Source organism: Erinaceus europaeus, chromosome 3 (assembly GCF_950295315.1).
Source record: "Erinaceus europaeus chromosome 3, mEriEur2.1, whole genome shotgun sequence".
Lineage (NCBI taxonomy): Eukaryota > Metazoa > Chordata > Mammalia > Eulipotyphla > Erinaceidae > Erinaceus > Erinaceus europaeus.
In genome coordinates, this window is record NC_080164.1 from 117230904 (window position 1) to 117255539 (window position 24636).

General features: G+C 43.2%; 1 protein-coding gene across 1 annotated transcript in view; it reads right to left on the reverse strand.

The window, feature by feature from the left end:
- HSD17B11 (hydroxysteroid 17-beta dehydrogenase 11) overlaps positions 1-23833 on the reverse strand; it is a 37149-nt gene extending 13316 nt beyond the window's left edge. Inside the window, exons 1-5 of the mRNA XM_007531371.3 lie at positions 23493-23833; positions 17808-17915; positions 9096-9227; positions 7222-7328; positions 1645-1782 (exon numbers count right to left, since the gene is read on the reverse strand). Of these exons, the coding sequence (XP_007531433.1) occupies positions 1645-1782; positions 7222-7328; positions 9096-9227; positions 17808-17915; positions 23493-23702 (695 nt within the window). The 5' untranslated portion in view covers positions 23703-23833. The remainder of the gene's footprint in view (positions 1-1644; positions 1783-7221; positions 7329-9095; positions 9228-17807; positions 17916-23492) is intronic.
- Positions 23834-24636: the final 803 nt, after the last annotated feature.

Below are 24636 nucleotides of genomic sequence, written 5' to 3' on the forward strand. Positions count from 1 at the left end.
ATTTAGAGAGACAGAGGAGCTGGGGAGACAGCATTAGTGTTTCTGCCAAGACTTTCCTGCCTGAGGCTCTAAGGTCTCAGGTTTCTCCCTTAGCACCACCGTAAGCCAGAGCTGAGCAGTGCTCTGGTCTCTTTCTCTGTAGCTTTCTTTTATTAAAAACAGATAAATAATCAAATAAAAAAAGAAAGAGAGAGGATAGTACTTGGTATAAAACTATGGGAGAGGTGTCTGTACAGTGCTAAAACTCAAAGCCCCGTTGATAAGAATCCCCTTTTTAGGATTTACCTGAAGGAGGTCATTCCCCAGATATGACATCTCTGCACTCATGTCCACTGTAGCTTTACTTTGTAAAATAAATAAATAAATAAATAGCCACAGGGCCTGGTGGTGGCACACCTGGTTGAGTGTACACATTACAATGTGCAAGAACCTGGGTTCAAGTCTTCAGTCCCCACCTGCAGGGGGAAAGCTTTACGAGAACTGAAGCAATGCTGCAGTTGTCTGTTTCTCTCCCTCTCTAACGCCCCCTTTCCTCTCAATTTCTGACTGTCACTATCCAGTAAATAAATAAAGATAAAAAAATTAAAACAGGGTGGGGTGGATAGCATAATGGTTATGCAAATAGGCTCTTTTGCCCGAGGCTCCTGTCTCAGGTTCAATCCCCCATACTACCATAAGCCAGAGCTAAGCAGTACTCTGGTTAAAAAAAAAATTAAAGCAATATTGCACCAAAGTAAAAGACTCTGGGGTGGATGGGTGCGGGGGTGGGGGGAGGGGGAAGAGTACAAATCCTGGAAAAGGATGACAGAAGACCTAGTAGGGGTTGCATTGTTTTGCGAAAAACCAAGAAATGTAATGAAATGTACAAGCTATTGTATTTACTGGACTGTAAAACATTAATTCCCTAATAAAGAAAAAAATGTTTAAGAAAAAGCCACTTATAGATACTATCATTCAGTCTAAAAAATCAATATACTCTGTGACAGAGCTCTGAACTTACTGACATGAAAAGGTGACCATGACATTATGCTGAGGAGAGCTCCCAGAAACTCACGTGTCACAGCAGGGGGAGATTCTAATCTACGCATAGACAGGTGTGTAAGTTGTCTGCAGTGGTCGAAAGATTCCAAGGAATTTAAAGATAAGATCTACTTTGTATTCTTCTTCATGTCAGATATATATATTTTAAAGTAGGCATTATGCTTACAAAGATGCTAAAGCTATTTCTGAAAAGGAAACAGCCTCTGAACTGACTTATTATTATTATTACGATTACTACTACTATTACTTTACTACCAGAGCACTACTCAGCTCTAGCTTACGGTGGTGCTGGGGATTGAACCTGCATACTAAGAGTCTCAGGCATGAAAGTTGTTTGCATGACCATAATGACCACTATGCTGTCTCCCCAACCATCTCCACAACCTTTTTGTTGAAGAAGGAAGAGACTTCACCTCTGAAGTCTCATCTATACTTACACTCATTCTTTTGTCTTTCCACCTGCTTTCCCACAAGCCACCAAAGCTGAAATGGAGGCAGCTAGAGACATTGGATATCGTGTGTTTTTCAGATTAAACTATTTAGAAAATCCCACAAACAGCTGCAAACACCAAGCCATTTGTCTCCATTTCTGTCTCAACTTACTTGGTCGTGGGATTTTTGATGAAGCCAGTGTTTATGAAATTGGGACACAGACATGTGGTCTTGACTCCGGTTTTTTTCAAGGCAGCCAGCTCTTCAGTCAAGGCTCTATGGAATCCAACAGCAGCAAACTTGCTTGAGCTGAAAATAGACAGAGAGGTCACAAGATAACATGGGAAAGCTGTTACTTCTGTTTAATGCAGACACTTCTTTTCCTGTGTTAACTATATAGTTCTCTGCTACCAGTCCAACAAGCACCTTAATCTCAGAGTACAGCCCAGCTCCACAGAATCGGAACCTGTATTCTCAAAGATCATCAGGGCAGTCTGTATACTGACACATCATCACCATTCTTACTCAGACTGAGGGCCGAGTAGATTTAAACGTTGGTAGAGTCTCTGCTTCCATTCTCACTGTTTCCATAAGACTGAATGTCCTAAGTGGAAGTATAGAACTGGACTTTCTGTGGTGAATGTAATGAAGGGGTGCACACCTGAAACTTATGTTATGGTCTAAAGGTATCTTCAAAAAATGTAACGTCACCTCCTGGGTTCAAACCCCAGCACCACCAGAAGCCAGAGCTGATCAGTACTCTGATAAAACAACAACAAATCAAATAAAACCACCTGCAAGTGGGAAGCTTCATGAGTAGTGAAGCAGTGCTACAAATATCTTGCTATCTCCCTCTCTTCCTCTCTAGCCCCCGCCCTTCTCATTTCCTGTCTGCTGGGAGTGGTGGATTCATCATGTGGGCACCGAGCCCCAACAATAACCCTTAAAAATGGCCACAAAAATGGGATGGGGGAGATAGCATAATGGTATTCAAGACTCTCACATCTGAGGCTCTGAGGTCTCAGGTTTAAACACCTGCTCTACTGTAAACCAGAGTTGAGCATTGGCCCTATAAATATGGGCCAGTGAAGTAGTATTTATTTATTTATTTATTTATTGGATAGAGACAGCCAGAAGTTGAGAGGGAAGGGGGTGATAGGAAAGAGACAGAGAAAGACACCTGCAGCCCTGCTTCATCACTTGCAAAGCTTTCCTCTTGCAGGTGGGGATCAGGGTCTTGAACCTGGGTCCTTGAGCACTGTAACATGTACACTCAACCAGGTGTGCCACAACCTGGCTCTAATATGTCCTATTCTTCATGTGTCTAAAAGGCCTTTTCTGAACTCTCCCTGTGTTATAGTAATCTCTAGTTTTCCATCATAGTGTGTCTTGGATTGATAATTCTAAGTACTTATTCAGGAGATTGGGGAACTAACAGCTGGGAGAGAATGAGTATTTAGTGGTCTGTGTGCTCCCCAGCACCTAGAGTTCTACTCTGGTTTCTCCCTTCTTTTTTTTTTTACCTTCAGGGTTATTGCTGGGGCTCACTATGTCCCAGCACCATAAATCCATTGCTCCTTGAGGCTATTTTTTCCCCTTTTGTTGCCCTTGTTTTATCATTGTTGTGGGTATTATTATATTATTGTTGTTGTTGTTGGATAGGACAGAGAGAAAATGGAGAAAGGAGGGGAAGACAGGAGGAGAGAGACACCTACAGACCTGCTTCACCACTTGTGAAATGACCCCGCTGTAGGTGGGGAGCCAGGGGCTCAAACCGGGATCCTTACACCGGTCCTTACGCTTCGCACCATGTGCGCTTGACCCGCTGCGCTACCGCCCGACCTCCTGGTTTCTCCCTTCTGATATGAAATTGAAAGGGAAAAAGAACCTGGGAGCAGAGCAGTCTCAAAGCCAAATGCAAACTACTTGTGTGGTTGCAATTCTGCCTTTTAGCCCAAAGGGCACCTATGTAAGACGTGAAAAAGCCACTTCTCTGGACCAGGAGGTGGTGCCTTGGATGAGGTGTTTGACCTCCAAGCATGAGGCCCTGAGTGTGACACTCTGGCAATGCATATACCAGAGTGATACTTTGGTTCTATCTCCCCCCTCCATACTCTCTCTCTTTTTCTCACTAGTAAATTATTTATTTTTAATAGCTCCTTTTTATTATCTTTATTTACTGTATAGAGACTGTCAGAAATCAAGAGGGAGGAGTTGGGCGGTAGTGCAGTGGGTTAAAGTGCACATGGTGCAAAGCACAAGGACTGGCATAAGGATCCCGGTTCGAGCCCTCGGCTCCCCACCTGCAGGGGCGTTGCTTCACAGGTGGTGAAGCAGGTCTGCAGGTGTCCCTCTTTCCCTCTCCGTCTTCCCCTCCTCTCTCGATTTCTCTCTGTCCTATCCAACAACAATGACATCAATAATAACAACAAGGGCAACAAAAAGGGGAATAAATATTTTTTAAAAATCAAGAGAGAAGGGGGAATTAGAGAAGAAGAGAGACAGAGAGAAACATGCAGCCCTACTTCACCACTCACAAAGCTTTCCCCTTGCAGGTGGGGAACAGGGACTTGAACCTGGGTCCTTGTGCATTGTAACGTGCTCTCAACCAGGTATGCCACCATTGGGTCCCTTTTTCTTATTAATAAATGCATAGGGTAAAAGAAAAAGCAGGGCCAGGCGGTGACACACCAGGATAAGTGCACATAGTATGAAGTGTAAGGACCCACACAAGGATCCTGGTTTGGGCCCCCAGCTCCCCATCTGCAGGGGATTGGCTTCATAAGCGATGAAGCTATAGGTGTCTCTGTCTCTCTCCTTCTCTAGCTCCCCTTCCCCTCTCAATTTCTCTCTGTCCTATTAAAAAAAAATTCGAAAAAAATGGCCACAGGAGCAGTGCATTCATAGTGAAGGCAGAGCCTCAGCAATAACCCTGGAGACAAAAAGGAAAGGAAAAGTCACTTCTCTTCTCAAGTGACTCTACTGCCCTCTTCTGGAGAATCATTCCTGTCTGAAAAGAGAGCACAGGGGAAGCCTGCACAGAGGTAATGAATGGCTCCTTCCTGCTCTCTTGTTCTCTGACACCTTGGGAACTTCTACTCCTGCCAAAGCCACCAGCCACCTAAATATGTGTGTCTCTCACACTGGACACAGATTCCCTGGCCTTTGCTACCAGACATTCAGCAAAAAGAGTCAACTTTTTTTTTTTTTCCTTTTGCAGAGACAGTGAGGCAGCTACCACCTGTACTACTCCTGATCTTCTCTGTCCACCTTGACGCCCCGGGGGCTAGTCAGAACCTGGCAGAAGAAGTGGAAATTTACCATGCTGCAGCAGCAGCTATTTTTGATCAAGGAAGTGAAATGAATGTCAAACTGCTTTAGCTCCAGATGGCTAACTGCCAAACCGACATTGGCTCCAAAAGAAGAAATGTATGACCCGGATGCTGTGGGTCTGGTCTGTAACTGTGTCAACAGCTTTTATTCCATTTATTTAAGTCAGTCACAACTGGACAGCACAGGGGGTGGTTCAGTGGGTAGAGTGTAGGTAGGACTTGTATGAGTGAGGTCTTGAGTTCGACTCCCCCCCTCCCGCCTCTCTCCTTCCCCCCACTGCACTACCTATGGTGAGGCAGTGCACTCTGGTTTTCCTCATTAAATACAGAAATACATTTTTAATAATGACTTATTTATTTATGAAATAAGAGGGAGAATCAGAGCATCACTCTGGCAGGAGGGTGCAGTGGCTCGAATTCAGGACCTCATATCTACAAGTGCAGCACTTTGCTGGTGCTTGAGCTGCAATAAATAAATATTTAAAAAAAAAATCTTGGTCAGAAGGTAGAGCACACATGTTATCTTAAGTACTCAGACTTGCTGTGCCCACCCTCCCAGTTAAAGTGCGGGTTATGCCAACTCTTGCAGGAGCAGCCCCTCAGTTTGCTATGGCATGGGCTTGGGAGTTGTTTGTTTGTTTGTTTATCATCATCAGGGCTTCACCACTCTAGGCTGACTTTTTCAGATAGACAGAGACAGAGACAGGAAAAAAAAATACCACATCACAGAGACTTTGTTCACTGAGCTCTGGGATTTGAATTTAAATGGTAGCTAGTTACATATAAGCAAACAAACAGTTCCATTGCTTGGATATGTTTTTTTTTTTTTTTCTTTTACCAGTACACTGCTCAGCTCTGGCTTATGCTGGTGCAGGGGACTTAGAATCCTCAGGCCTGAGAGTCTTTTTGTATAACCATTATGCTATTTCTACCACTCTGCTTGGATATTTCAATATTTAGAATTCCAGATGGGGCTGGGGAGATAGCACATAAAGGTTATGCATGTAGCCTGGCGGTGGTGTACCTGGTTAAGCACAAGGACCCGAGTTCCCACTCCCCACATGCAGGGCGGTTGCTTCATGAGCAGCAGTTAAGTAGGTCTGCATCTTTCTCCTTCTCTATCACTCCCACCCCTCTCAATTTCTCTCTTTCCTACCCAATAAAGTAGAAAAAATGACTGCCAGGAGTAGTGAATTGTAGTGCCAGGCACTGAGCCCCAGCAATAACCTTGAAGAAAAAATAAGTTATACAAAAATACTTTCCATGCCTGAGGCTCTAGTGCCCCAGGTTCAATACTCAGCACCAGTATAACCCAGAACTGAACAGTGCTCTAATTAAAAAAAAAAATGCAGTGAAACTTAGTATTCCAGATTAAAAATCTCTTGCTATCTCTCTCTCTCTTTATGGCCAGCTGGTCATGATTCTACTGCTCCCAGTTAACTGGTTTTTCTTCTTCTTCTTCTTCTTTCATTTTCACATAGAAAAAGAGCAGAAGACAGAGACAGACAAAAAAGAAGAGAGACACCACAGAACCACTTCACTGTCTTGGAGCTTTTCCCTGGTGTTGTGCAATGTGCTCCCCTGTGGCACTGGAGATTTGAACTGGGGCTCTCACTCATGGTAAAAAAAAAAAAAAAGTACTGTTGAATGTAAATCATTAAAAAAAAGAAAGACTTCCTTTTTACAGTTTTGCTTCCACCAATTTACTTTATTAAAAATCATTAATTTGTGCTCAAATAAAAAGTACAAAGATCTTGCTCTAGTTTTGTTGATCTCTTGCTGGTAAAAGGGATATGATTTGAACAGCTGGATAATTCCCTGGTAGTCACTTCTAGAAACACCAACCTACAAGGGATTAATGGTTGACCATACTGCTATTCAAGAGACTCGGTGCAACTGTGTGCTGATCTCAGAAGCTGTAAGTCTACTGTTATTATTTAAGGGAAGATTAGGGTCAAGGGACCCTGAGCCCCAGTTTCACCTGGTTATTTGAGACCTCAAACTCCTGCGAGCAGGACTCTTTGTTTTTGGCCCCATCCCTGAGAGAAAAGAGAATTTGGAGAACATCTGGGGAAGAAGTCAGTCCCTTTGTTTCCATTACCAGGGGGAAGAAAAAAGAAGAACACTGGAGGAAGTAGTCACAAATGTGGGTGTGGTTTAGAAAGAAAGATGGTGGAGACTCAAAGTCCATACAAGCTTGAATCAACTCGACATTTTGCCTGAATGACCTGGATGGTGCTATCTACACATGTATTTTTACTTTCCTAAATCAAATATAATGCTCAACCATGGCCTCCCCAATCCTTTGTGAAATAAAACACCTCTGCTTCATCTCCAGGAATGATTCCTGGTAGTCGGTGCTCAGTGGGATAGGAAGAGGCACAGAGGCACAGGGGTGGCTGCTCTGTACACTTACCAATAGGCCATCAGGTATGGCACCACGGTGTGCCCGGCTGCGGAAGCCACAGTGACGATATGGCCATGGTTATTACTCATCATCGCTGGGAGGAACGCCTTGGTAGTCTGGAGATCATTTTTGTTGTGAAAAAGAAACAAAATGCTTGTTATATTTTTGAGTCACAGACCCAGGGGGAATATATGGAGACAAAGATATAGTTGGTTAACAATGCTCTTGGTGTAAATGAAAAAAAAAATTAGACTAATTGTCAGATGTGACAACATAAGGCTACTGGAGAGGATACATGATTAGAAAAACTAAGCAAGGGCAAAGGAGACAGATATATTGACATAATATTATATATAATATATATAATACTATTGATATACATCAATGGATGCTGACAACTTTGAGACTCTACCTTATTTGCATTATGAAAATTTTTGTAAACCAGAGCACTGATTAGTTTTGACTTACAGTGGTGTGGAGAATTGAACCTGGGGCTTTTGGACCTCAGACAAGGAAGTCTTTTTTGCATAACTATTACTCTATCTACACTGCCCAAATCATGAACTTTTTATCTTTCCATACCCTTGATCTTTTGTCACTAATGTCTTTTTATTATCTCATATACTAAATAGTACCACAATCTAGAATTATTGAAATAATTTGGGCTGGGGAGATAGCATAATAGTTATGCAAAGAGACTCTCATGCCTGAGGTTAAGGTCCCTACCACCACCATTAGCCAGAGCGGAGAAGTGTTCTGGTAAAAAAAAGTATGGGAGTCAGGTGGTAGCATAGTGGGTTAAACGCACATGGTGCAAAGCACAAGGACCAGCGTAAGGATCCCTGTTCAAGTCCCTGGCTCCCCATGTGCAGGGAAGTTGCTTCACAAGCGGTGAAACAGGTCTACAGGTGTCTATCTTTCTCTCCCCCTCTCTGTCTTCCCCTCCTCTCTCCATTTTTTCTCTATCCTATCCAACAATGACAACAATAGTAACTACAACAATAAAACAACAAGGGCAACAAAAGGGTATAAATAAATATTTTTAAAAGTATATATATATATATATATATGTATACACACACACATATATATAACTTACACTTAGCATAAAATTACTGGAAAATAGTTGGCTATGTTATCAAAATGCCAATGGGAACAGCTTTCCAGTAGCCAATGAATGGCTTATGCAGTAGATACTGAGCATTTATTACATACTGACAATTCAGAAACAAGACAACACTTATCTTAACTGAAGAGGAAAACAGGCAAGCTTGAAAGTCATAAAAATTCAAGACAGGCCAGGTAGAGGTGTATCCAATTGAGTAAACACTTTAACATGTGGAAGGACCCAGGTTCGAGCCCCTGGATCCGATCTGGAGGATGGATGCTTCAGGAGCAGTGAAGTATGTCTGTAGGTGTCTCTCTGTCTCTAGCTTATCGATTTTGCAGTAGTGAGATTAGAAAACAGAAAAAGGCCTAATTCTCATACAAATCTAAAAGCAAACTAGGCTCACCTTGTATAGAACCCTACAAGAGGGTTCTGTGACCCCAATTCCACCCTTTATTTCTCTTTTATTATTTTATGAAAGAGAAAGACCATCATTTCTAAGGAGGATCAAACGCAGATGTGCATTGTCTAGCCTGGAATGAGAACAGACCCAACAAATAGAGTCTGCTATTATTGTTATGCTGGATTAATGTTTTGAGGGGCAGGAAGAATGACTGGCAGGATTTGGCCACAGAGTGAGAAATACTATTTCTCACACAGTATTATCCCTGGCAAAGAGAGGAATTCCCACCGTTATGTCTGCTGAAAATTCCATCTTAAATCTTCTCTTTGGGTTTTGCAAAAGGGAATGTTTTCATATAAGACATCAACTTACCCAGAAATGTGCAAGTACGTTCACTTCAAAAGTCTTTTCAATCTGAGGGTCTTGCGTAGCAAACAGATCTGCTGTGTAGACCACACCGGCATTATTGACTAAGATGCTCACATCTCCAACCTCAGCCTTCACCTTTAAAGAGAAGGTAAGAAAAGCCAGTTTGAACATTCATGTTTTCCTATCAGGTATAAGAGGGGAAAAAAAAGGGATAGTTTCACAATCTTTGTGTCAACATGAAGAAAAGAAAATCCTTTTCATGTTACGTACTTAATTTAAAAATACTTTTGACTGCAAGTCTAGATCAAATTTTTCTTTTGCAAGTTAGTAACTTAACTTTGTTCTATTGATTACAGTCTGAGAGGTATGGCTAAAAAAAAAAAGCCACCACCACCAGCAACACATAAGTATTTGTTTAGACTATAACAGCATATCACTTCAAATAGCATGCCAAGAAAAATTGTGATCAATTGGCAAATGCAGGGACTGTAGTAAATGGACTATTGATATATAAAACTGATCACATGAAGAGGAAAAAGGAAGGGCAGCTATGGGATGATTTCACTCATAAGGAGAATATAAAGAACTGAAACACATGGACTTGCAAAAAGAAAAAATATATATAAATATATATATAGCCAATTCATAACTATGATCTTGGAAGAACTAAAGTGGTTACTGTGTATGTGTGTGTATGTTGTGGAATTATACCGCTATTATCTTATGCTCTTGTAATCTGTATTAAACCATTTAAAAAAATCACAAAAGTTCTGTACTTTACCAATTGAGGTATCTTCTCAGTTTAAGGACATCTAATTTCTTTTTTTATTAAGTAATTCATTCATTCATTCATTTAGAGACAGAGGGAAATTGAGAAGGAAGGGGAGATAAAGGGAAAGGGACAGAGACCTGCAGCCCTGCTTCATCACTTGTGGAGCACGCCTCCTGCAGGTGAGGAACAGGAGCTTGAACCTGGATCCTTGCACACTGTAATGCATGCACTTAACCTGGTGCACCACCGCCTGGCCCAAGCACATCTAATTACTATTTATTTATTTATTTTTATTTACCAGAGTTCCACTCAGCTCTGGCATATAATTGTGAGGGGAAGCTGAACATGAGACTTCATAGCCTCAGGCATGAAAGTCTTGTTGGATAAACATTATGCTAGCTCTTCAACCTATTTTAATTCTGTACCCACTCCATTCCACTGCTCATCCACTTTGCCCATCAAGGGGCAGTAGACTCAGGAGCCAGGAACACAAGGAAATGTTACTAGATATTTTATGGTTCTTTAGTAACCAAGCTTCATGGTGGATGGACCCTAGAGTTCCACTGTGTTTTGTAGGTAGGTTGTGCTGTGCTCTAAATAAAAACTAGCTTCTATGAACAGAATTATCATTAGTGGGAAAAGCCTGGGTGTGCTGGGAGACTGAGGAGGAGGTAGAAGGCTATAAAAGCTCATGCTTCCTACATCTATTGCTCTAGCTACTGTACTACCTCCCTGTTCTTATTCCTCTTAGTTTATTTTACTTTTTTTTATGTTTTCTTTATTGGATGGAAACAGAGAGAAATCAAGAAGGAAGGGGGAAACAGAGAGGGAGAGAGAAAGAGAGACCTAAAGCCTTGCTTCACCACTAGTGCTCTCAATCTGTCGATAATTAGAATAAAATAAACAAAACACATTTTAGAAAAGAAAGAGGAAAAACTATCTGCAATTAGAACCTACTGAACTAGACCCAACTGAGCTACTAGTTCTGCTGTGTCATCCCAGAGTTGACAGGATCTGAGCCACATGGGAAGGTGCAGGGGAGTTGGGGGCTGTGCAGTGTCCTGGGTCTAGGCAGCTCGGGAGGTGGCACAGTAGATAAAGTGTTAGATTCTCAAACATGGGATTCGACTTCCGGAGGCGGAGCTACGAGCAGCAGATCGCCTTCTCTCCTCTCCTCTCCTCTCCCGGATCAACTAGGAATACCAAAGGAGACCACCCGGACCGAAACAAGACAGGACTAGAATGACCACAGAAACCTAGTAAATCACCCGTGAGTACAAACACGCGTGGCTGGTGACAGAAAGGAGAGAGGGGCCTAAGGAGAGATTAAGTGACTGCTAACAGTTCGACAGTTTGTCAGTGGAGACACCACCTCCAGTCTGCTCCACCAACAAGGGGACAGCTGAAGGGAGGAAAGGACTCCCCAGAGACTCACCAAGTACAACTCTGAGTCTCCATTGCTACTACCCTCAGAATCTGGAGCAGCAACAGGGAGGGACACCAGGGCACAGAGATCTAACCGGGAAACTCAGGAGAAGACCTATACCTCGGTGGCATAGCTGAAGGGCTGTGAAAGTCTCTTTGCATAACCACTGGATTATCTCTGCCACACCCTGCTTTATCTCTTGGTCAGGAGTCATTGATTAAGCCAAGAAGCCTATTGATAGTTTAAAAGCCCTCAGGCTACCATAGCCTACAGGGGGAAAAAAAAAAAGGCTTTTACACCACTGAACTCCAACTCAGGGATTGAAAAAACTGTTAACTTATATAAAATGGTTAAAACAACAAGAAAAAATATTGGAGACTCGAACCAGGACAAGAGTCCAGCTAAAAGTCCTCCAGAGGGCGAAGCACAAAACAACGAGTTCAACATCCAAACATTAGCTAAGGAAATAATAACAGGAGTGAGTAAAGAATTTGAAAAAATTGTAATCAGAACTGCAGGAACAACAAATGAGAATATGGAAGAAAATTCTAATTATCTCATGGTTATTAGAGAGCTGAAAGCCGAAATTGCTGAGCTAAGAAGGCAACTAGCTGAACAAGCTAAAACAGTATCAGAGCAGGGCAACAAAATAGATGAACTCCAGAAAGCAGTAGAGGGCAGAGAGAATAGAATCAATGAGGCTGAAGACAGAATTAGCAAGATTGAGGATGAATTAGAGACAACTAAAGAAGAAGTAAGAGATCTCAAAAAGAGATTAAGAGATGCTGAAAACAACAACAGAGTCCTATGGGATGACTTCAAAAGAAACAATATACGCATTATTGGCTTACCAGAGGAAGAAAGAGAAGGGGAGGAAGAAAGCGTTCTCCAGGCCATAATAGCTGAAAATTTCTCTAGTCTAGACAACACCAAAGACATAAAGATTCAAGAAGCCCAGAGGGTCCCAAACAGAATTAACCCAGACCTAAAGACACCAAGACATGTCATACTTAGATTGGAAAGGAATAAGGATAAAGAAAGGATCCTCAAGGCTGCAAGAGAAAAACAAAGAGTCACCTACAAAGGAAAACCCATAAGATTAGCAGCAGACTTCTCCATACAAACACTACAGGCCAGAAGCGAATGGCAAGATATCTATCGAGTGCTCAATGAGAAAGGCTTTCAGCCAAGAATACTATATCCTGCTAGATTGTCATTCAGACTAGATGGAAGCATCAAAACCTTCTCAGACAAGCAACAGTTGAAGGAAGCAACCATCACCAAGCCTGCCCTGAAAGAAGTTCTGAAAGGTTTCCTATAAACAACCAGACCACCACAAATAGGACATATATCAAAACACTCTAAAACTATACAAGAATGGCGTTAAAATATCTTCAATCTTTGATATCAATAAATGTGAATGGCCTGAATTCACCTATTAAAAGACACAGAGTAGGAAGATGGATCAGAAAACACAACCCAACAATATGTTGTCTACAGGAAACTCACCTAACACAACAAGACAAACACAGACTTAAAGTGAAAGGATGGAAAACTATCATTCAAGCCAATGGCCCACAAAAAAGGGCAGGAACAGCTATTCTCATATCTGACATGATAGACTTTAAAATAGATAAGATTAAAAAAGATAGGAATGGACACTACTTAATGCTCAGAGGATCAGTCAATCAAGAGGACTTAACAATTATTAATATCTATGCACCCAATGAGAAGCCATCTAAATACATCAAACTTCTACTGAAAGAGCTACAGCAATATATTAACAGTAACACAATCATAGTAGGGGACTTCAACACCCCACTATCTCAACTTGACAGATCATCCAGGAAGAAAATCAGTAAAGACATAAGGGAGCTAAATGAAGAGATAGATAAACTAGAACTATTGGACATTTTCAGAGTCATTCATCCCAAGAAACTGGAATACACATTTTACTCAAATCCACATGGATCATTCTCAAGGATAGACCATATGTTAGGCCACAAAGACAGCATCAGACTATTCAAGAGCACTGAAATCATCCCAAGCATCTTCTCAGACCACAGTGGAATTAAACTAACACTTAACAATCAACAAAAGATTAGTAACAGTGCCAAAATGTGGAAGCTCAACAGTACACTTCTTAACAACTTCTGGGTCAAAGAGGAAATCAAGGAAGAAATCAAAATGTTTCGAGAGTTCAATGAAAATGAAGACACAAGCTATCAAAATATTTGGGACACAGCTAAAGCAGTCCTAAGAGGGAAGTTCATAGCTATACAAGCACACATTAGGAAACAAGAAAAGGCACAAATAAACAGCCTGATTGCACATCTTAAAGACCTAGAAGAAGAACAACAAAGGAACCCTAAAGCAACCAGAAGGACAGAAATTACTAAAGTTAGGGCAGAAATAAATAACATTGAGAATAGGAAAACCATACAAAAGATCAATGAAAGTAAATGTTGGTTCTTCGAAAGAGTAAACAAAATCGACAAACCTTTAGCCAGACTCACAAAACAAAAAAGGGAGAAGACCCAAATAAATCGGATAGTAAATGAAAGAGGATATATCACAACAGACACTGCAGAAATTCAACATATCATGCGAGGCTTCTATGAACAACTATATGCCACCAAGTTAGAGAACCTGGAAGAAATGAATGATTTCCTAGATACCTACCAACTTCCAAAACTAAGTAAAGAGGAAGTGGATAACATGAACAGGCCCATCACAGCTAATGAAATTGAAACAGTTATCAAAAATCTTCCCAAAAATAAAAGTCCAGGACCAGATGGTTTTACAAATGAATTCTACAAAACTTTCAAAGAAGAACTAATACCTCTACTTTTAAAAGTCTTCCAGAAGATTGAAGACACTGGAATACTCCCTGCCAGCTTCTATGAAGCCAACATCACCCTGATACCAAAAGCAGACAGGGACACAACCAAAAAAGAAAACTACAGACCAATATCTCTGATGAACATAGATGCGAAAATATTGAACAAAATTCTAGCCAACCGGATACAGCAGTATATCAAAAAGATTGTTCATCATGACCAAGTGGGGTTTATCCCAGGCATGCAAGGTTGGTTTAATATACGTAAATCAATCAATGTGATCCACCACATCAACAAAAGCAAGACCAAAAACCACATGGTCATATCAATAGATGCAGAGAAAGCCTTTGACAAAATACAACATCCCTTTATGATCAAAACACTACAAAAAATAGGAATAGATGGAAAATTCCTGAAGATAGTGGAGTCTATATATAGCAAACCTACAGCCAACATCATACTCAATGGTGAAAAACTGGAAGCATTTCCCCTCAGATCAGGTACTAGACAGGGCTGCCCACTATCACCATTACTATTCAACATAGTGTTGGAAGTTCTTGCCATAGCAATCAGGCAGGAGCAAGGAATTAAAGGGATACAGATTGGAAGAGAAGAAGTCAAACTCTCCTTATTTGCAGATGACATGATAGTATACATGGAAAAACCTAAGGAATCTAGCAAGAAGCTTTTGGAAATCATCAGGCAATACAGTAATGTGTCAGGTTATAAAATTAACATTCAAAAGTCAGTGGCATTCCTCTATGCAAACACTAAGTTAGAAGAAATTGAAATCCAGAAATCAGTTCCTTTTTCTATAGCAACAAAAACAATAAAATATCTAGGAATAAACCTAACCAAAGAAGTGAAAGACTTGTATACTGAAAATTATGAGTCACTACTCAAAGAAATTGAAAAAGACACAAAGAAGTGGAAAGATATTCCATGCTCATGGGTTGGAAGAATTAACATCATCAAAATGAATATATTACCCAGAGCCATCTACAAATTTAATGCTATCCCCATCAAGATCCCAAGCACATTTTTTAGGAGAATAGAACAAATGCTACAAATGTTTATCTGGAACCAGAAAAGACCTAGAATTGCCAAAACAATCTTGAGAAAAAAGAACAGAACCGGAGGCATCACACTGCCAGATCTCAAACTATATTATAGGGCCATTGTCATCAAAACTGCTTGGTACTGGAACATGAACAGACACACTGACCAGTGGAATAGAATTGAGAGCCCAGAAATGAGGCCCCACACCTATGGACATCTAATCTTTGACAAAGGGGCCCAGACTATTACATGGGGAAAGCAGAGTCTCTTCAACAAATGGTGTTGGAAACAATGGGTTGAAACATGCAGAAGAATGAAGCTGAATCACTGTATTTCACCAAATACAAAAGTAAATTCCAAGTGGATCAAGGACTTGGATGTTAGACCAGAAACTATCAGATACTTAGAGGAAAATATTGGAAGAACTTTTTTCCGCATAAATTTTAAAGACATTTTCAATGAAACGAATCCAATTACAAGGAAGACTAAGGCAAGTATAAACCTATGGGACTACATCAAATTAAAAAGCTTCTTCACAGCAAAAGAAACCACTACCCAAATCAAGAGACCCCTCACAGAATGGGAGAAGATCTTTACATGCCATACATCAGATAAGAGTTTAATAACCAACATATATAAAGAGCTTACCAGACTCAACAACAAGACAACAAATAACCCCATCCAAAAATGGGGGGAGGACTTGGACAGAATATTCACCACAGAAGAGATCCAAAAGGCCGAGAAACACATGAAAAAATGCTCCAAGTCTCTGATTGTCAGAGAAATGCAAATCAAGACAACAATGAGATATCACTTCACTCCTGTGAGAATGTCACACATCAGAAAAGGTAACAGCAGCAAATGCTGGAGAGGGTGTGGGGTCAAAGGAACCCTCCTGCACTGCTGGTGGGAATGTCAATTGGTCCAACCTCTGTGGAGAACAGTCTGGAGAACTCTCCGAAGGCTAGAAATGGACCTACCCTATGACCCTGCAATTCCCCTCCTGGGGATATATCCTAAGGAACCCAACACATCCATCCAAAAAGATCTGTGTACACATATGTTCTTGGCAGCACAATTTGTAATAGCCAAAACCTGGAAGCAACCCAGGTGTCCAACAACAGATGAGTGGCTGAGCAAGCTGTGGTATATATACACAATGGAATACTACTCAGCTGTAAAAAATGGTGACTTCACCGTTTTCAGCCGATCTTGGATGGACCTTGAAAAAATCATGTTGAGTGAAATAAGTCAGAAACAGAAGGATGAATATGGGATGATCTCACTCTCAGGCCGAAGTTGAAAAACAAGATTAGAAAAGAAAACACAAGTCGAACCTGAAATGGAATTGGAGTATTACACCAAATAAAAGACTCTGGGGTGGGTGGGTGGGTGGGTGGGGAGAATACAGGTCCATGAAAAATGATGAATGAAATAGTGGGGGTTGTATTGCTAAATGGGAATCTGGGGAATGTTATGCATGTAAAAAAAAAAAAAAAAAGAAGTAGAAACGCAAAGCAGAAATTGACTGAGTTTGGAGTATGGCACCAAAGTAAGAAAGCAGAAGTATACTAGAGTCTGCAGTGAGTACCTCCCTAATACTTCCTCTCCACTTTTCCAAGCTTTGGGTCCATGATTGCTCAACAATTTGTTTGGCTTTGTATGTTAACTCTCCTTTCAGTCACCAGGTTCCAGGTGTCATCAGGATGCCGGCCAGACTTCCCTGGATTGAAGACACCACCAATGTGTCCTGGAGCTCAGCTTCCCCAGAGACCCATCCTACTAGGGAAAGAGAGAGGCAGACTGGGAGTATGGACCGACCAGTCAACGCCCATGTTCAGCGAGGAAGCAATTACAGAAGCCAGACCTTCTACCTTCTGCAACCCTCAATGACCCTGGGTCCATGCTCCCAGAGGGATAGAGAATGGGAAAGCTATCGGGGGAGGGGGTGGGATATGGAGATCGGGGGGTGGGAATTGTGTGGAGTTGTACCCCTCCTACCCTATAGTTTTGTTAATTAATCCTTTCTTAAATAAAAAAAAAAAATTAAAAAAAAAAAAAAAAGATTCTCAAACATGAGGTCCTGAGTTAGCTCCATGGCATCACATGTACCAGAGTGATGATCTGATAATCTCTTGTTAATATCTCTCTCTCTCTCTAAATATATATGTAGTGTTTTTAAAGAGGGGGCACCCTGGGTGTTGGCTTACCCTGTAGATTATACATGTTACCATGTGTAAGGACCTAGGTTCAAAACCCTTGGTCTCACCTGCAGGAGGGAAGCTTCATGAGTGGTGAAGCAGGGCTACAGGTCTCTCCCACCCCTTAGATCCCTCTACTTCTCTCTCAATTTTTCTCCATCTCTATCAAAATAAATAAGAGTGAGAGAAAGAAGACCTTTGAGGACAGAGAGCAGAAGCACATGTGTTTTCTGATTCCAGAACACACTAAGGCTGGAGAGTGTAGGTTTGCAGCTGACTCTGGCTAGCTCCAAAGCCTGAGGGTACGTGAGGAAGCTTCTGTTCTTGCTGCATGGGTGGACACTGGAATGCACACATACTGGCTGCAGTGACTCTGGCTCAGACAAGCTGTGAGTCTGGCCAGTGGACACGGCTCACCTTCTTGGCGGAGCTGTAGATGTCTTCCCGGTTACTGCAGTCCACCACCCAAGCATGAACCCTGGCACCCAATCTCTTGCACTCAGCAGCCGTTTCTTCAAGTCCATGCTGGGAAGGCAACCAAGAAGGCGAGAAAAGTCAGTGAGGAAAACTGGCCACACTGACAGCTGGTCACTGTGACAAGTGCGCAGTCTGTGAACTTGGATTGGGCAACAAATCAACTAGTATGTCCCTCCCGTGCCCTCTTTTTTTCTTTTTTTAAGTTTTTTTTTTTAATTAACTTATTCCCTTTTGTTGCCCTTGTTGCTTTATTGTTGTAATTATTATTGTTGTTGTCGTTGTTGGATAGAACAGAGGGAAATGGAGAGAGGAGGGGAAGACAAGAGAGGAGGAGCTGGGGGCTCGAACCGGGATCCTTCTGCCTGTCCTTGCGCTTTGCACCACGTGCGCTTAAGCTACTGCTCTACCGCCCAATTTCCTCTCACCCTCTTTCTTTAGATAGAGACAAAGAGGCTGATAGAGGGTGAAAGGCCAGGTGGTGGTATACCTGGTTGAGCACACACATTACCATGCTTAGGGATCTGGCTTCAAGCCTCTGCTCCCCATTTACAGGTCTGCATGTCCTCTCTCTTTCTCCTCCCCCCACCCCCACCCCGTCTCTTCCTTCACTCTCAATTTGTACCATCAAATAAAATAGAAAAGAAAGAGAAAGAGACCATAGCACCAAAGCTTCCTTTAGTGCGGTGAAGCCTGGGCTCCAACTGGGGTCACCCACACATGGCAAAGCAGCACACTATCCAGGTGAGCTATCAATATTCAGTAGGCCCTTAACTCACATATTTCAACATGGAGGGAAGAAGATCTGACTCTCAATGCTGAGCTTTTTTTTATATATAAGAAGGCCAGCAATAAATAAATATAAGTACATATATATATAATTTTATCTTATATTTATGTGATATGCTTGTGTGTATGTAAAAGAGACATAAAGAGAGAGAGAGAGAGTGTTGGGGAGATTACATAATGGTTATGCAAAGAGATTCTCATGCCTGAGATTCCAATGCCCCAGGTTCAAACCCTAGTACCACCATAAACCAGAGCTGAGCAGTTCTCTGGTAAGCTATTTTGCTGGTCCCATAGCACATCTCAATTCAGAATGTACCCTATCACAAACGCTTAACAGCAACAAGAGACTAGTACTGAAGAGCGCAATTAGACCTGTCTTCACTCCTTTCCCCATGCCCACCTCACCTCAGTCCCAGCCAGACTCTGCCTCTGCTGACTGACCCTCCTGTGCTGAGGCAGGCGCAGACCTTGCTTTACTCTGAGCACCCTCTACTGCCGACTCAGGTGCTTCTGTTTCTGTAAGGCTGCAGCGTAAAGCCAGCCATGTACCTTGCCTGCCCTGCCATGCCCAGTGCTCGACCTGGCCACCATAACTTTATCCCTTGTGCTTTATCACCATTCCACAATATCATAATATCACAGGTGTCTTGTTAGTTGTTCCTAGATCCTCACTGCACTGTGCTCTCAGTTCTGTATGGAGCAGCACTTGGCTCCACAAATACCTGTGTAACAGTGCATATCATCGTAACGAGAGCAAAAAAAAAAAAAAAATCTTGTTTTATCCAATACAGGGCACTAGGCAGCATTTTTATTTCTTTTAACTTTTAGCTTCTATGTCACTTTGTGAAGGACTGATCATTAACAGTAAAAGACACTGGGTTAGGTACTTTGATGCAATGCAAAAAGAGCATTACTCAGCTCTGCCTTTGGTGGTGCTGAGGACTGAACACTGCACTTGGGATCTTGGAGCCTCAGGTATGAAAGCCTTTTTTTGTTTGTTTTTTAATACTTCTTTTTAAAAAAATGTTTATTTATTCCCTTTTGTTGCCCTTGTTGTTTTATTGTTGTAGTTGCTATTGTCATCATTGTTGAATAGGACAGAGAGAAATAGGGGGGCAGAGGGGGAGCGAAAGACAGACACCTACAGACCTGCTTCACCACTTGTGAAGCGACTCCCCTGCAGGTGGGGAGCCAGGGGCTGGAACCAGGATCTTTATGCTGGTCCTTACACTTTGCGCCACGTGTGCTTAACCCACTGTGCTAATGCCCGACTCCCACGAAAGCCTCTTTAAAGAATCATCATACTGTCTTTCCAGCTCTCACTTTTTTTAAAGGTAAATACTGGTATTGTAATTTTTCAGGGATGAGGGAAGGAACTTTTTAGTTCTAGGAAGTTACCCAAGTAGTTTAGTAAGTCGCCATGAGGAAGTGAATAGCTAAGTTGCTTTTAACCACAAATGCTTCTAAATGGACTGCGAGCAGATGTGTAGCATTTGCTGCATGAGTGGCTTGAGTATAAATTTGCTCTGGCAGATGTATACGCCTCCTGCTAGCCTCACGAAACTGGACTATGCCTCTGAACAGAAATTTGTCCTTGAAGCTTGCACTGACATCAGCACTAGAATGTAGAATTTATTGCTGATTTTAACCTTATATTAAAATTCACTGCCCCCTATGCTTAATACCCTATACATATCTTTGGTTTAACCCTAGTCCATGTGGCTTGGTCATTTTGTGAACGAGGCCAGGTGTGTGGAAGAGAACCCCATTGGCTCAGTTGGGGAGAGTCTGTGAGGCCACTTCCTTGGTCTGTGCAGAATATTAAAATGAAGCTTCCTGATCAGGATTTCTCCAGAGGCTGCTGGCAAGAGCCGAAGCAGTTGTCATTTCTGTCTTGCCTGTCTGCCAGGATACGGAGGTCCTCAACTGTAGGGACTCCCCTCATTCCTCTTCCTCCTGAGCAGGCTTTCCCACCAGAACACCTTGACTTATTTGCATTCACACCTGTACATGTATTCATCCTTTTAGTTTGTGTAAGTTTTTTTTTTGTACGCAATTCTCAATTCTTTTAAGAGATGACAACAAGTTTTGGTTTTCCTACTGTCATGTGAAAATGTTAGACCCAGCAACTCATGTTGTGTGAGGAGAATAAAGTGCTGCAATAAACAGAGTGCCATTTGCATCCTTCACTGCATGCATGATGATTGCACATTTAATTCCTCTATGCAGACCAGGGCATGGGTCTCTCCTGTCCTTAGTGTCTTGTCAACATACACACACACACACACACACACACACACTCTCTCTCTCTCTCTCTCTCTGTCTCTCTCTGTCTCTCTTTCTCTCATTAAGCATTTACTTGTTGCAATAAGTATTTGCTGCTTGTTGTATCAGTCACCCACTCAGACTTTTCACTCAGCTAATTTTGATTCACCTGACCTTTTGTTTACAGCACTGGGCGTTGACTAAAGTATAAATGATAGCAGTTCTAGCCATCTGGTGTTTCCAGAAACCTTTGTCCACCTACCTCAGGTCAAAAGAAAGGTCAGGTTCTAAGTCTATCCTGGAAAAACATTACATGGAATTTTGTTGTTTGTTTTTGCTTTTCCTCCACTCACCCTACTGGAATTTCTGTATGTGTTTGCGCTGAAAAAAATCCATTTACTTCAATATGATGTTTTTGGGGCTAGGGAGGTAACAACGGTTTTATGCACAAGACATTCTTGCCTGAGGCTCCAAAATCACAGCCAGGTTTAATCCCTGGCTGACACCACCATAAACCAGAGCTGAGCAGCGCTGTGGTAAAAATCTGTAATTGCATCTTTAACCAGGTTTATTAGCTATTTGATAATTACAAAAAGGTCACAGGACTGGGGGGGGGGGGGTAAGCAGTGGCACACCTGCTTAAGCACACACATTACCATGCATGAAGATTTGGGTTCAAGCCCCCACTACTCACCATTGTGGGGTGGGGAGTGGGGTGGGAGGAGCTTCATGACCCGTGATGTAGATCTGCAGGTCTCTTTTTTTCCCTTTCTGTCTTTCTCATTTATTTATTTTGCCTCTAGGGTTATCGCTGGGGCTTGGTGCCTGCACTACTAATCCACTGCTCCTGGAGGCTATTTTTCCCATTTTGTTGCCCTTGTTGTAGTGGCTATTGTGGTTATAGCTACTGTGGTTGTTGGATAGGCAGAGAGAAATCGAGAGAGGAGGGAAAGACAGAGAGAAGGAGAAACAGACAGACACCTGCAGACCTGCTTCACTGCCTGCAAAGCGACCCCCAATGCAGGTGGGGAGCTGGGGGCTCCCGGATCCTTACGCTGGTCCTTGTGGTTTGCTATGTGCGCTTAACCCACTGCACTACTGCCCAGCTCCTCTTTCTGTTTTCCTTCCTCTCCCCTCTCAATTTGTGAATGCAAACTGTTTTCCAAGTCAAAGTATTCTGGTGGGAAAGCCAGCTAAGGAGGGAGCGGAATGAGGGGAGTTCTTACAGTTGAGGACCTCCCCATCCTGGCAGACAGGCAAGACAAAAATGACAACTGCTTTGACTCTTGCCAGCAGCCTCTGGAGAAATCCTGATCAGGAAACTTCAGAAATATTAATATTCTGCACAGACGAAGGAAGTGGCCTCACAAACTCTCCCAAACTGAGCCAATGGGGTTCTCTTCAACATACCTGGCCTCAGTAACAGAATGACTGAGCTGCATAGACTAGGGTTAATTTTATCAGGTAAAAAAAATTATATATCTAGGGGCCAGGCAGTGGCGCACCTGGTTAAGCGCACACACTACAGTGCACAAGGACCCAGGTTCAAGCCCCTGGCTCCCACCTGCAGGAAAGCTTCTCGAGTGGTGAAGCAAGACTACAGGTGTCTCTTTGTCTCTCTCCCTCTCTACTTCTTCCTCCCCTTTCAATTTCTCTGTCTCTATCCAGTAATAAATAAATAAAACAAGTAAATAGTAATATATATTACTATATATATTACTATTTATATTTATATATATCGAAGACTGAGAGTGAAAGAGATCAGAGCACCTTCAGTGAGGTATGGGTTGGGCTCGAACCTGAATCTTGCATATGATATATATATATATATATGGAAAAATAGTCACTGAGAAAAGTGGAATCATTGTGCAGGCACCAAGGCATAGCGATAACCCTGGCAGCAACAAAATAAACAAGATCACAGGGCTGGGAAGATAGCATAATGGTTGTGCAAAAAAACTTTCATGTCTAAGATCGTAGTATCAGTTCCCAGCACTATCAAGTCAGAGCTGAGCAGAGTTCTGGTGGGAAAAAAAAAACACTATAGGAAGAGTAATGTCTTATGTTGGATATAGTCTTTTAAGTCTACTTATCTTAATAGCTAGAAGTAGGATTTTATTTTCTTAATAAGTATAACCTTTGCTCTTCTTTCCGATGGAGAGAAGACTGAGTGAAAGAGATCAGAGCACCTTCAGTGGGGTATGGGCTGGGCTTGAACCTGAATCTTGCATATGATGAAGCAACGCAATGCCCAAGTGAGCCTTGCGCCTGCCCAATCCTCATCCTCTCCACGAACCAGCTAAAACCACCACAGATTCCACATGGTTGATAGGGAAATAAAGTTCAGGAGACCAGAAACTAGTCACAGGACAAAAATTAACAAGTCAAACCAGGGACAGCATTCAGTAGGGAGTGTCAATCTTCTTGTCTGTCGGTCCATCACACTCATCTCTCCGTCCACATCTACCCCACCGCCCACCCCTACTGCTCCACGCTGCCCCTATGGCTAAGGTCTGGGGAGCCCGATGCCAGGGTGCCCGCGGCTCGGGACGGGGAGGCGGGCCCGACTATTACCTTGTTGATGTCCCACAGCACCAGCTTGCTTTTGAGTTTGGCGAATTCATAGGCGGTCAGCCTCCCGATGCCGTGGCCCGCCCCGGTGATGAGGACGACCTCTCCCGCCACCGATTTCCTCCTCTTGGGGATGAAGAGCTTGACCAGCGACTCCAGGGAGGCGGCGAGTAGCAGGGGCAGCAGCAGGAGGATGTCCAGGAAGAAGTGCATCCTGCAAGCTGGCAAGCCCCCTCCCGATAACTTGCTTTTGGCTCTCCGCGCCCCACCTGGCACTCAGACAGCGGTCGGGGCCCGGGAGATCGAAGCTGTAAAGAGCTGGAGCTACAACCGAGAAAAACAACTGGGAGCGTGGAGCCAAGCCTTCCGCAGGGCTGGGCTTGCTGAGCGCGGCTGCGATTGGCTGCGATTGGCCGGGAGGGACCTGCCCCGCACCATCACGCTTGCCCCTGCTTACAGCTCCACGCCCCGGGCGCCCCTCCAGCAGCCACTCAGGACTCGCGCCAGCACCCCGCCCCCAGCCCCAGTCCATCCTCCTCCAGCCAGCACTCCCCTCCTGCAACTCTTAGGTCTCCCGAGGTGCTCTGTCCCGCAGCTCTTTTTCTCCTGAGAGTGCTCGCCGCCTGCAGCTCTCATTTCCTCGAGAGTGCTCCCCACCTGCAGCTCCCAGGCCTCCTGACAATGCTCCCTGCCAGCAGCTCCCAATCTCTCCAAGACTGCTCTCCTCCTGCAGCCTGCAGTCCTCCCGCCAGCGCCCCTGCCCTTCCTCTAGCTCCGTCATCTCCCGCCTGCATCTCTGAATCCTCCCGAGAGTGCTCCCAGCCTGTAGCTTTCCATCCTCCTGAGAATGCTCAACGCCTGCACCTCTAAATCCTCCCGAGAGTTTCCTCTCCTATACGCCCCAGTCCTCTCGCCAGCGCCCCTGCCCCGCATTCAGCTCCACGATCCTCCCGTGAGGGCCACCTCACAGAACTCCTCCCTACAGCCTACAATCCTCCCTCAAGTGCTCCCACCTTCTGCTCCGCAATCCTCCTGTGAGCGCTTCCCCACGTGCAACCTGCACCTGTCAGTCAGCCACGTGGCTGCCAGCACCCACTGCAAACTTGAGAGCAGCACAGAGCTTCTCTCCTCCGCCCCAAGCAAATGC